Source organism: Amyelois transitella, chromosome 28 (assembly GCF_032362555.1).
Source record: "Amyelois transitella isolate CPQ chromosome 28, ilAmyTran1.1, whole genome shotgun sequence".
NCBI lineage: Eukaryota > Metazoa > Arthropoda > Insecta > Lepidoptera > Pyralidae > Amyelois > Amyelois transitella.
In genome coordinates this window covers 2,639,743-2,654,336 of record NC_083531.1, presented here as the reverse complement: position 1 = coordinate 2,654,336, position 14,594 = coordinate 2,639,743, and the positions used below count along the sequence as shown (strand labels likewise).

General features: G+C 35.6%; 1 protein-coding gene across 1 annotated transcript; it reads right to left on the bottom strand.

Annotated features, from left to right (window-relative positions):
- Positions 1-178: 178 nt before the first annotated feature.
- On the bottom strand, positions 179-14,316 carry LOC106134370 (uncharacterized). Its single transcript, XM_013334396.2, has 5 exons — positions 13,625-14,316; positions 12,987-13,178; positions 12,287-12,447; positions 10,840-11,011; positions 179-4,958 (listed from the first exon to the last, which is right to left on the bottom strand). The coding sequence occupies exons 1-5, from the start codon at positions 13,798-13,800 to the stop codon at positions 4,925-4,927; spliced, it is 735 nt and encodes a 244-aa protein (XP_013189850.2). The 5' UTR covers positions 13,801-14,316; the 3' UTR covers positions 179-4,924.
- Positions 14,317-14,594: the final 278 nt, after the last annotated feature.

Here is a 14,594-nt window from a genome sequence, read left to right as displayed (position 1 = left end):
TTAGGGCCTTTACACATTGAGGCTTTTTACAGCGAATTGAAACTAAAACGAAAATAAAAGAAAAAAAAATTTGAACACCGCGAACGAGCGAACTGAGAATGATATTCAGAAATATGAAAAGGTTTAACCCTTTCATGTTTCTTTCATTTTATGTCAGCTCTATAACATTCTCAGGAATTCGCTTTCCGAGACCATCAGGACATCCCCAAATCGTTCTAGTTTCAAATCGCAGGTTTCTCTTGAGTCGTTTGGGTATTTAATTCTGCCAATTTAATAAGTAAATAAAATGAACCTTTTACGAAGTGCCAATACCAAATACACCACACAAATATTATTTCTATTACATTTAAAATACGGCAAGAGAACTAACTATCATTTACCTATCTATAGATTTTTAGCGCTAAAATTGTAAATAATTTGAGCGTTTAATTAAGCATGTTTCACCAGCAAAATTAATTTTTGAAAACAGCAAAAGAAGCTTTTACTAACAGTTTTAGGACCAATGAAAAAATATCTGACATTTCTTTAATAAATGTTTGATTTCAGAATTCACAGCAAATCATATTAATTACTGCTGGAAATATAGCTAAAATCACAATTTTTTTTACAATACGTTTTTTTATTCTTCATTTGCTGGAGTAACATGCTTTTTTTTAATTCAAAGGTATGGAAAGATGGAACTAGATTTTTTTGGAAAAGAAAACATTACATGACACATCGAAAATAAATTAAAACTAAACAATTTAGACTAGAATACAAACTTCTCATTACACAATACTTTCAAGAAAAAAAAAAAAGGATCTGAAAATATGTCTATCAAATTGCGTCTTCGTGCGGTTGATTTCATTGGGTTAGTTCTATTTTACCCAAACTGCAAAGGATGTGGTTATGCTTTTCTCTATTTTTCTTTGGAGATACTAGAACCTCAGGTCCAAAAACAAAACTCAATAAATCAGGATAAAGTTAATTATTTTGATTTTTTCACCTTTAAAATCCTAATTTTTTAAACGTCACGCACCCATACCATCGACTAGCATGTCCGTCTCTTTCGCACATTAATTAAATAAAAATTAACTACATACATATGTAACAGATCTCTTAACTTTAACGAATCATATTAATTAGCTACTACAAACTTAAAAATTACTTCAATTCCATAACAAAAACATAATATATGTTTAAACGACTTGGCTTACAGACATTTTTCTGTTTTAATGTAAGATTTAATGAAAATTAAATTATTGCAATAAAAAAAAAACATACAAATCGGTAATATCTAAAAAATATCTAGGAACTTCCGATTATAATAAATATATTTGGAAAATTATCAATCAATGAATTTATTGCAAAAAGAAAAAAAAGAAGTATTTCTTCCACTAGCTTCGACCTAAACCTTTGTATTTTATTCTTTGCCCTTGTCAGAACTTTCTTTAAAATTTAGTACCTATGTTTTACAGTTTTTTTTATTGGAATTTAGTGTTATGCAGAGAAAGAGAACATTTTAAAAACGATAGAAAATAGCAGAGGGAAAATGATGGGGTTTTTAATCCGAAATGACAATTTTTAAAACAATAGTAGAAGGAAAAATAAATGGAAAGAGAGGCAGAGGAAGACCAAGAATATTTGACCAAATTAAGCAAAAAGTACACAACATACCACAAATAAAAAATCTACAGAGAAAAGACACAAATGGAGGAAGCTCCACTTAATTCCACTGACAAGGGTTAGCTCTTAAATTTAAGAAGATTCGAATTTAGAACTTTTGTAAATCACAAAAAGGTTTGCCAGTTTTCCCATGACAGGACAAGATCTAAGAGCTTGCCGCCTAAATTTTTATGAGAAAAAAAAACTGGTGAACCTTTAATTTTTTTTTAATCTCGCCCGTTTTTTTCGCAAGGGCTGTGTCTTGTACAACCAAGTCGTACTTTATTTGAAACTTATGTCAATACAAAGTATTTATTTATTACATAAATGAACAATGATTATATTAATAAGGAACAATTACTATAAATATAAAATATGATCAATCGTATGTTGATACAGCTAAACGTAGATTAAAAATAATTATTACATATGGCAACACGCATTGCACCACGATCAATGACACCAGAAAGAGATCAATAGGTAGATTTTTTCAAAGTATTACACCCGGAACATAAAACCAATATGGCGGTGGTCCGCGCACATACACAAGGACTAAAAGCATACAACTTCAGTAAATTTGGATCTGTTTACATACTGTTAGTAGCATTCACCGCCGAATGATAAAATAAAACGAAACGAAAATAGTTAATAAAATAACAACCTCTTTACAAGTACGCAAAACTTAAAATACAAAAACAAAATGTGTCCTGCTATTTCTATTAGTTGAGTTCGCGGGTTCAAATGGCGGGCTCTGATTGGCTCAACCGCTCAAATATTTTCGCGCCAAACAAAAATTGTCTGCTGTCACGGGCAAGAGATATTAAATGCTTTGTATGCGTTTAGTTCTTGGTCTGAGGTACGCAGCACAGGTGCTATAATCGCGTCTCCTCTGTCCATATATCTGATAACGTGTCATAGGTCAACAAAAACGCCGGGTACTTTATTGTATATGGTTTACACGAGTTTTACACGGGTAATAAGGGATTTTACAAATCCTCACAATAGATGTCAGCACTTAGGAAAATGAAAATATAAAGGTGTGTCCAGACATGTTCTTTTGTCCGTACGGTATGGTACTCGGTACCTCCGTAACGTAACAGGGTCGCTTTTATAGAACTCTTGTATGGACGTATGTTCGTATAAGGTACTGTGATACAGAAACAGGTAGGTAAAATTTGTTTGTCAATATTCCCTAGCCGGGATTCGAATCCGGGACCTACTTTGAATCGCGACGGATCGGATCGCACCTGTCTCGGTATCACAATACCGTACCTAACGTGCTTACAACTAGCGTTTCATGATCGCGACGCTGATACGATACAGAGGTACGGTACGGATAAAAAACATGTCCGGGCCCAGCTTAAGACTTTTAATTTGTTAAAATCATTATCAATTACAGCGAATACTTTTTGGAAGATAAAGAACGATGTTCCAATATGACTAGCTCATTTTCAATGGCAATGCACCTTTGCAAATGGAAATTTAACATAAAGTTTCAAGTGAAAAAAAAATACGAAAATCATTTAACAGGATTTTATCCAATTTTCAAATATTTTTTAAAACGAAAAAATAAACATCGTGTAGTAAGTTACCTATTTTTAAACACAAATATACCATACATGTTTATATAACAATGGAAATATGTATAGCTAAACAAATAAAATTAGTATTCTCGCCTTTTTGCACAACACGAAATGTCAAGTTTACAGGATGCGTGTAAAAAAAGTAGCATGTAACGGATGTTCTTAGGAATCACAATTATTTTAAGCAACATTTTTCAACACATCCTGTATAAAAAAAAATTCCAAACCGTACAAGAGCAACATTAAATTATAATTATAACTTAATAATAAATTATAGATAAAATATGATATATATCTATACTCACTACATTAACACAACTAGAAGCACCACATTTAAAACAACAAAACGAAAAAAGACTCGCTTGGTATTCAAAAGTTTTTGTTATTGCAACACCCAAACCAGAGATTATAATAAAAAAAAATCTTCAACATACCTACCGTAGACGGCTCTTGAAAAATTCTTAACCTAAATAATATGTAAGAGGAGTAAAACTTTATATTTAAACATTTTTAAATAGAATTTTGTACTCAAAAACGACCGAAACTCTCCGCTTGTCTACTCCCGCCATAGACGACGATGAATGTGACATATCTTGTCTATGGCGGGTCTTCCTTTCTAACCTACAATCACATAATGCCTTCGATCACAGATAGTTGACCCTGCCACATAAAAATTGCTATTACCTTGGTATAAAAATTGTATTATTTTTAGATTTTTTTTAATTTTCACTTTAAGATCTTACTAACACAATATTAGGTTTAGATAGCTCTTAAAAAAAATAATGAAAAAGTTGAAATTTTGAAATTTTTCTATGCGTAGAAAAATAATGTACTCCAAAAAATTGGAAATGTCGATATCAAGCGTCTATTGGTGATGAACGTTTGTAGAATTAAAATGCCACAGAAAATGTGTTTCAAATCTTAAACACGACTAAAACTGTGTCTATCAAATTTTATACCAAGACAATAGCACATAACACGCAATTCCTAATTGAATCCATCCACGCTTATACAAATTTGGTACCGAAATCTTCATCTTACCACCAATTATTCTACACAATATAGGAACCAGCTGTCCCCCTGAATATACTGACAATAAATTTTATATAAAAAAAACTGCTGCCCATAGATACCTGGAAAAATATACATTTTTATGCAAGTTTCGAACGTACAAAATAAAAAAGAAATAAATCCATTTATTTTTTAAATTGTTCTAATTTTAAACATACGGAAATTTGTTGTTTTCTTTTCGAATTTGTTAATGGGTTACTTATATGTTCCACGCAACTAAGACTTCTCGGAGCTCATAATACTTCTTAAAAAGATTTACTTGCAGCCAGTTTTAAGCAGAAAATTAGCCACGTAATTTTCTTCAAATATACCACAAGCATTGTTAAAAAAATTAAATTTTTTTATTCATTATTATAAGATACTTCATATCGCTTAATAATTGTCAAAACTTTTAGTTTCACAACATTGGTTGACGTCAAATAAATTACTTAAAAACTAAGTTTACTGTTGGAAGTCTACTTCTTAAAAAAAAAAGACTTGCAGCCAGTATCGAATAGAAATGAAGTCACGAAACTTATTGCGAAATTGTCACAAATTCAACATATTCAGGGGGTTACCGGTTTGAACCAGTTAATACCAGTTAAAAGCGGTGCACGTGGAACGCGCGCCGCACATATGCGGTCTGCTCAGTACACCTTGTGGGTCATCGCCATGTGGCGTCTGAAAAGATACATTTATAGATGATGCAACCGGGAATAATCGATAGTCAGGAAAATAAAGATTATTTTTGAGTGCTATATATAACGTTGTTATGCCATATAAATATTTCTGAAGTAATTAAAAAAAATGTTAAGGGTGGACAACCCTTAACACTTAGGGGTATGAAAAATAGATGTTAGTCGATTCTCAGACCTACTGAATATGCATGCAAAATTTGGTTAAAATCGGTAAAGCCGTTTCGGAGGAGTACGGAGACAAACATTGTGACACGAGAATTTTATATATATATATATATGTGTGTATATATATATAATGTGTAACGGAAAGGGGGTTATCATATCGAGTACACCAAACGAGTCACCGGTAACAAACAGCCTGGTGCCACGCGAAACCGTGAAAGTTAATTTTTAATTTTAAAATTTTATTTTATTCAGTCCATTTTATTTTATTTTATTTTATTTTATTAAAACTTGCACAACACTACGGCAGTAAACAGCTGTGAGGTCAATGCCACCTTAACGATCACACCCATTGGCCCACTGGCCTAATGTCGACGCCTCCCCTCTGTAATCCTGGTACTTTAAAATAGTATTTTAGAGCAGGGTTCCGGATATTTTTTTGTTTTTCTTAACTAAGTGTTCCTGCTTTTTTCTTTACTTTTTACTATTTAGCTGACGAGTCCCACCTGCGAAACTTGATTTTTTACTTTATCTCATTAAAATTACAACTTTACACTGAAGGCTGTTTGAATATCAGTGTTTCATATGACTCTTCAATCTCATGGCAAAAAAGAAAACTGACTAACAGTTTCTCATCAATTATTTTAGCAGATTAATTGTAGCAACTAAAATACCGGACTGGCGTTTTTACAGTAATAAAGTAAAAGTAAAACAACGAACTAAGCGTACTGAATAATATCAATGTAGTAGTTACCAGAGAACGTGTTTGTAACATTATGAAAAACCTAAAAGAAATAATTTTTAAAGAAATAAAATTAAAAAGAGAAATAATCAAACTATTATTGAATCACAAAATCCGAGCAAACTATTGTTGTTGGTTTTAACTAAAATTTTCCAAATGAACCCTGAAATCGGCGTGACTTTTCTTTGCAAGGAGCAAAGAGCAAGGTCGATTAATAATGTATTAAAATGGGTTCCGGATATTTTAAGAATTTTTCTATTACGAACGAAATTCTTTTTCATATTTTACGAAGCCGATAAACGAATATCGTCATAAATTAATAAATTTACTATTACTAATAATCTACTACTTAAATGAAAGAAATAAATGTTCGTGAAGGGAAACATGTTGGTTCTTGTCTCTGAACTTTGCGGAGGTCAGACGGCAGTCTCTCTGCGTCATCTGCATCAACAACACTGCTCTTTTTTGCATCATGGGTAAAAACATCTCCGAATTAAATAAAGGAATTTATCATTTAGCTACCAGGATTTCATGGATACGCAAGAGGTTTAATTTATCTACTTAAAAATAAATTAAAACGGGCCCCTAATTTACCAAAACGAGATGGCAAGACTAGATAGAGTACTTGTCTCTCTTTCTTAAATTCGACTAATCCAAGGTCATTATTAAAATTTGAGAGTGTGTGTGTGCGCAGTCAATGGGTTTAATTGATTCTAGTACACTACGCGCCGCCCACAGGCGCTCACCGCGAGACAGGTGATGTACACGTATCCTTTCTTCCGCTTTAGGGTAAGTGAGGGTAAAATGATGATCCCACCTGATTGTTTACGTTTGTGATTAGTAAACTTTTACTTTGTTTAATTTAATCGCCGCATTCATAAAAAAGTTGTCAACATTTAGTCAACCTAGGAAACACGTTTTGTACATGCCATTTTTTCCAATTGGTAAGAGTGGTAGTAAGTATGGTAAAATTTTGAAATCAAATAATACTGTTTTTAACCCCTTTATTATGGTAAAATTAATAAGATATTGAATCAAAGGGACAAAACATATTTTTACTAAAATAATTTTATTTCACCTTTGTTTGCAAAAATATTTTAGGTTAAACTGGCCGTGGTCGACTTTGCCCGTGTCTCCCCTGTACTAGGATAGCAGAGTCGGGAAGCGGAAATGTACAATTATTAATTTTAGCACCAGTGTTGCCCACTTAGTGGAATTTCCACTAAATCTGGTGGTTTTGACTTGCCTTTTAGCGGACAAATATGAGTTTTAGTGGCTAGTGGATTTATCTAGTGGAATTTAAGAATTATGTATTTTTTTAAATTATTGGAATAACGCCTATAAAATCCACTCGTATCGTTGTTGGAGTTCAATTTCTTGACTCATCAATCAATAATTTGCGAACCATCAATTTAGTAGTGAGTAAACGTCCAAAAGGACCGGCATCCAGGCCAGAAACTGTTAAAAAAATTACAATACTTTATTATCGGGGATTCCCCGTGTAGGAGTCTTGGGAAATCCCCGAATTCTCTCAAATGTCAATCAATCACTTTTCGTTCGTGCTCGCTCAGTGCGTTGGTGTTCTTTGTTTTGTTCCGTGTTTCATAATTATCAATGACATGCCAAAACCACAGTATACCCAAAAATTTCGGGATTCTTGCCTTCAGGACCCAGATTTAAAAGATTGGCTTCAAGTAATTGAAAGATGGCTTTTCCCAAAAGTCTCAAGTGCCACAACATTTCATTTCAAACTTTGTCTCTGAGAATTCGACAACAAATGGGCTTGGTTACTTTTTATTGTTAACCACTTACTATAATTTATGATCGAAACGAATTGTTTTAAACATTTATTTTAAACATCATTTATTTTTATTTAATTGTAACTAAACTTATAACAATTTGTTTATTCTGATTAATTTGAATATCTAATATTTGCCGCTTAATCCGCCAACAGCGACATCAGGTGCTAATTTCAACACAACAGAAATAAAGTTAGTGCTTTTTTTGATGGTGCGATTTTTTTTAGTGCATTTCTTGTGATTAGAGGTCGATTCTAGTGGGGAGCTTGATACGTCGTTGGCAACACTGTTTAGCACTATCAATCAAATCAATCAGTCGTTCGCTATCTGTTTACGTGACGACATTTTTTGTGCTTGTGTTTCGACTTTTTCGTATCAGTGTTCTCTTTCGTGATGTCTTTGAGTAATTCAGAATATTACGAAATGATACTCTGTGTCGGTGCAGCAGACGGCAGTCTGAGGGCCGCCCGAGAATTATACCGTCGGCGATTCGTCGATGGCCGACCACCTGCTGAAGCTAGGCGTCTGCCTTCAGTACGTTGCTTCGCCCGTATGGTCAACCGTCTCCACTCAACTGGATCTTTCACGCACCAGTGCTGGCTGGTCGCGCTACCTCACAAGATCCAGAGTTCGAAGAAGCCGTGTTGCAACATTTCGAGGATAACCCGAGGAGCAGTACGCGTCGTGCTGCCCTGGAGCTGGGGGCTTCTAATCACATGCAGGTCTGGCGAGTGTTGCACGCAGACCATCAACACCCCTATCATTTTAGCCGCACGCAGGAATTAACTCCAGCTGATTTTGGACCTCGCGTGACTTTTTGTGACTGGTATCGACGCCAGGTCGAGACCTCATCGGAGTTTGCCTCAAAAGTGTTGCGTCAGATTGCCCTTCGAGCGAAGAAATGGTTGCCCGCATCAAAACCGCATTTGATACTGTAAAGCCAGAAATGCTTCGCAATGTCCGGGGTTCCATTTACCGGAGAGCTGGCCTGTGCATCCAAGAAGGAGGTCGACATTTTGAACCCTTTCTTTGAAAGGTAGGTTTTCAATCCTTCTTTCACTTAATTACCAATTTATTTCGTAGTGTAGGTAATTATTTATTAGCTTGCATGAAGAGTTATGAATGTGGATGAAACGAAGTAAGTACCTATGGAGAGATCGTGGCAAGTGGAAAGATGTAGTCTCTGCCTACCCCTCCGGGAAAAAGGCGTGGTTTTATGTATGTATGTATGTAGATAATTATTATTTCTTTTGCATTTCGTGCGATATTTTTCAAATCGATTAAATGTCTTAAACGGCGTACCTCTGGCAAAGCAAAATGATTCTTATTTATTAAGCTAACGAGTCTTATTTGTTTGTTTTAGAATCTTCATCAAACGATCGCCGCTTTGTGCCGCGATCTCTTTGACGGCGCCGAGCCGCCGACAAAGCGGCTACCTACGACTTAGGTCGCCGACGGTACCAGGAGAAAATGACGACTGAGGAGTTAGTGTTTTAGTGTACATCGATAGTGTCTTAGTGTGTGTGATGTTTTGAATTGGGGATGTTGACCCAATAGTGATTTGCCACGTTTGTTTACATTCAAATAATTTAATTTTATTGCGAATTTTTTTTGACATGCATTTATGAACATGGTGATAAGGACCAGTAGTAGAAGTAAGAAGAATCTATTACAGGTATAGTATCCACCCACTTCATATGATAACCCCCTTTCCGTTACACCTTGTATATATACACATATATATGTATATATGTCAATCAAACGGCCGCTGTGGCGCAGCGGTAGTGCGCTTGTCTGAGACACCGGAGGTCCCGGGTTCGAATCTCGGCCAGGGCATGATGAGAAACAAACTTTCTCTGCTTGGCCTGCATCTTGGATGTTTATCTATATAAGTGTTTTTTATAAATATAGTATCGTTGAGTTGGTATCTCGTAACACAAGTTTCGAACTTACTTCGAGACTAACTCAATCTGTGTAATTTGTCCCGTATATATTACTAGAGGCCGCCCGCGACTTCGTCCGCATGGAAACCCTATCAATCCCGCGGGAACTCTGGGATAAAAAGTAGCCTATGTGTTATTCTGGGTCTTCAGCTACCTACATACCAAATTTCATGGTAATCGGTTCAGTAGTTTTTGCGTGAAAGAGTAACAAACATCCATACAAACTTTCGCCTTTATAATAGTAGTAGGATAGGATTATTTATTTATTTATTAAATATAAAATCATTGTGCCGTGTGGTTCCAGGCACATTAAAATAGGACTCCTATAATTTCCGATAGATATCGTAAAAGGCGACTAAGAGTGCAAGCTCCCATGCTGGTCAGGTAGCGAAGACAATCCTACAAATATTATAAATGCGAAAGTTTGTACGTCAGGATGTCAGTATGGATGTTTGTTACTCTTTCACGCAAAAACTACTGAATCGATTACGATGAAATTTGGTATATAGGTCGCTGAAGACCCATAATAACATATAGGCTTATACTTTTTAACCCGGAGTTCCCGCGGGATTGATTCCACGCGGACGAAGTCGCGGGCGGCCTCTTGTAAAACATTATGTGTGAAATCTGCTTCTATTCCCGCTTAGATTGTAAATGTTATTCAAGACTTAGTAACTTGGAATTGTTCTTTAAGGGCGATGGGCGAGCAACCTATCATTGAGCCATACTACAGCTGAATTTTATCTCTTCATTATTGGCTTTGCCTACCCCGCAAGGTATAATTTCAGTTCAATTTAAGGAAATTACGACAGGAGCGAAGCCCGGGCCGATATCCACTCTAATCACTCGAGATAAGAATACGTGATAGAGTCACTACATATAATAAAGTCATCCTATTTTCTCTGTCTGTATACATAAATACATAAAATCACGCCTCTCTCCCGGAGGGGTAGGCAGAGACTACCTCTTTCCACTTGCCACGATCTCTGCATACTTCCTTCGCTTCATCCACATTCATAACTCTCTTCATGCAAGCTCGGCGATCGCAATCTCTGTCTATCTCTGAAAGTTGTTGGCGGATTTTGTTCCTGTTTGAAATGTTGGAAAGAGGGTTATCTGAGGAAGGTAAAGATTTACAATTGCTACCCGTGCGAACCCGGGGCGGGTCGCTAGTGAACATATTAAAAAAAAGAGAAAAATAAACAAAAATATACATACTTTAAACCTCTTTCGCCACGGAAGGCAGTTCCACAAAGTGCACAATTCTTCCATTCCCAAGTCTGACCTATTTCTTTAGTCTGCTTGTCTATGATCGGCGATGGCTTGTCTATGGTACTCTCTGTTTTCTCAGATGGAACCTCTTCTTGTTTTACTGGTTTTGATTTGAGATCTGTTGAGAAAATATAGAACAATACATATAAGTAAGTATTTCACTACATAATATAAAGACGTGCCGTGTGGATTCCGGCGTTTTAATAGAACAGGACTCTGTCTACCCCGTAAGGGATATAGGCGTGACTAGATACATAAATATAGTGACGTAAATTATATATATAATCACGTTTGTATCCCTTGCGGGGTAGACAGAGCCAACAGACTTGGAAAGATTGAAATGCCATGTTCTGCTGTATGGCGGCCTAATGATGGAATCAAGATTAAAATGGTGACAGGTTGCTAGCCCATCGCCTATAAGAAGAATCCCAAGTTGGTTAGCCTATCCCTTATTCGCCTTTTACGAAATCCATGGAAAAGATATGGAGTGGTTGTATTCAAAAGTTCCAGAAACCACTCGGCCCTTTAGAATAGTAATATTTAATTTAATCATCATGCCATTAGTTTTTATGGGCCGTACAATCGTAGTTGCAGACCTTCAAAAATATGCGAAACGAAGTCGCGGGCTTAGCTAGTATATTAAATTTCTGTCTGTTTGTCTGTACAGAAGACTGAAGATGCAAGGACTACATAAGGCATGAAACCGAAACCATAGCGCGTTTTAGTTGTCTTCAATTTGTAACAGCGCCATCTGTGCTTGTCGAGTGTAAACTTCCGCATATGATGTTTCAGCCGCAGTTTTTGCTAATACTATGGGTAATAAGGTTTACAACTAAAACATGACACACTCACACACAGTGTTAGGCACAAGAAAATAGTATCCGTTGAAATGATTATGTTCAAACTATTATGTAATTATAATGTCATATAGATAAAGATATATAAGAAAAAGTGGAAAAATCTGGAGGAGGCCTTTGTGTCTAAAGGATATTCTGATGGAGACTGATGTGTTTTTATTATAACAATTATGTATGTGTAACTAGCTGTGCCCGCGACTTTGTCCGCGTGGAATAGTTATTTTGGGAAAAAAATAATTCATCCTTGAGATGAAGCCCTCAAGGATGAATAATTTTCCCTGTTTTTTTTCACATTTTCCATTATTTCTTCGCTCCTAAAAGTTGCAGCGTGATGTTATATAGTCTAAAGCCTTCCTCAATAAATGGTCTATGCAACACAAAAATAATTTCTTAATTCCAACCAGTAGTTCCTGATATTAGCACGTTCAAACAAACAAACTCTTCGGCTTTATAATATTAGTATAGATAGTAGATTGTAAATGTGTAAGTCAGCAATAAAGGCTTTTGAAATTGAACTATAACATGCAACTACCCACCTTTAGTGACAATAATGATGTTGGGCACCCCCATGATGTCCTCCTCGTCGTCAGCCTTCGTGTCCACATCCACCATGCGGCTGAGAGGCACCGCCTCGTCGCTGGAGCCATCCGAGTCCCTTACCGCACTTGGCTGCCGTTTCTTCACACGTTTTCGGAATCTGTACAATGATATGAATATAACAGTATTGCATACATATCTTATTCCTTTAGGCCTGCTTGCTTGTATTCCTTTGACCATGAATCCTGGACTGGGTGCATCAGATTTTTTAAATGAAGCAGCTCCCATCTGACCTCCGCAACCTTTGCAGGTAAACCTGACCCAAATTGGATCGATCATATTGACTGGACATGCAGGTTTCCTCACAATGTTTTCCCTCACCATAAAAAGAGCATCAGTTAGTATTCCAACTAATCTGCATCAACTTTGAAAACAATCGAGAGCCGAGTAAAGAGCCGAGCTGAAATGTGAACCTGTGCCTCTGCGAAACCCAGTGTTTTTTAAATTGTACAATTAGTCCTAATAAAGATTTGAGAAATTCTATTCATGTTTAAATTATCTTTTATCACTTACCTAAAGTCACATCATTTAGCCATACAGCTGAATGGGGCCATTCAGTCTTGAGGGGCTGTTGGCTCTGTTTACCCCGCTGGGGATATAGACGTGACTATATGTATGTATGATTTTGATAATACAAACCTTTTCTTAGGCCTCTTGTACACGACAATTGGTTTCTTGACCTTTGGCTCCTCATTGTTATTAATATTGATATATTTCTCAACCTTCTCCGCAGAGCGGTCCTGTTCAGCGTCAGTACTACTTGTTATGGAGCTCTTGTCGCACGCAAACAGGTCCGTCTCGTTGCTCAGTTCGTTACTATCTATTTGGTCACTGGATATAATAGAAATATTTTTATTAGCCAAATCCAATGAGAATCTAATAAGATTTTTGAGGTTTAATGATGTTATTAAATAACTGAAGAAAAGAATATACACTAAAATATAGTTCTGTCTTCTTTTCAACATGGAACATAAATCCTAGATTGTGTGAGTCAGGTTTTTACATGAAGCGATCCCTATTTGACTTCTAAAAATTTACAGGTAAACCTAACCCATATTGGATTGATCATGGTTACACATCTAGTTTCCTGAATGTGCCGGTTTCCTCACAATGTTTACCCTCATTGTAAGAGCATTAGTTGGTATTCAAACTACATAACTTTGAATACACGTCACATGGTCAAGATGGGATTTGAACCTGGGCCTTTAGGACATTACACATTTTAACTAAGCACCTACCATAGTTCTGTGTCTGAACTTAAGGATGGACATACATACCTCTGATCTGATATATCACTCTGCTCTGCTGTTTCAAGCTTTTTTATTTGAAAGGTAATATTAATCCTCTTGTAAATCTCCTCTGTTATGTTCCGACATTTCTCATACCTTGGGTTTGGGTTCACCCCTTCATTATTGATAGACCAAACACTATGTGTATTTTCTATTGCAGACATTTTATGGTTATTTTGTTTTAGTTCTCTTAATAATTTTTTTTAATTTTTATGGTCACTTTCCCGCTCTGCAGCGCCGCGCCTAATTGTCGACGACTGTTGAGCAATAAACCCATGTCCGCAGTGGCAATGAACGAAACAGTATGGTTGCGAAATACCAATAAGAATAAAAGCAGAAAACTGATTTAAAAACCCCAAATGGTTGCTTATTGTCTTGAGGTGCACAAATTATTAAAATTATTCACCGAAAACACCAGTCTCCAGCCTCGAAAGTCGACGGAAACTCACAGAAACAACTATTTTCAAACAAAGGATCGTCAATCAACAATTTTATGGCACAATAAAAGTCAAGGCTTTGGGTTGCGAGTGAATTGCTGTAGGTACAACTAGGACTAGACTAAATTGCGATTGTAGCACACTCCTTTGAGATATATTCAACAATAATAAAACAAATAACAATGAAAATAAATAAAAATATTGTGGCCTTTGCGGCTTTTTTTGGTTTTTTGACGTTTTCAATTAGTGTTGCTTCATTAATTGCTCATAAAATAAATAAATTAAAAATACGACAACCATAGACAAGTTTAACTTTATTTACTTACTGGAAATGATATACATAGATAAAAAAATAATTTGTTATATTAATATTACCTTTGAAATATATGCATAAAATAATTAATACCCACAGATAATACCTATGTTAATATTTCGTGATACCCAGGGAAAAAAATATTTTAAATCATAGACGGTAAAATATTTAATCAATTAACTTATTTATGTTGATGATGTATACGTTT

Excerpts from the sequence above, each read along its gene's own strand:
- LOC106134370 (XM_013334396.2), bottom strand. The coding sequence starts at position 13,800 with ATGTCTGCAATAGAAAATACACATAGTGTTTGGTCTATCAATAATGAA. Across the intron at positions 12,448-12,986 it reads TACAAGAGGCCTAAGAAAAG|ATTCCGAAAACGTGTGAAGA; the intron begins GTTTGTATTATC and ends ATCATTGTACAG. Across the intron at positions 4,959-10,839 it reads CGTGGCGAAAGAGGTTTAAA|ACGCCACATGGCGATGACCC; the intron begins GTATGTATATTT and ends GTATCTTTTCAG.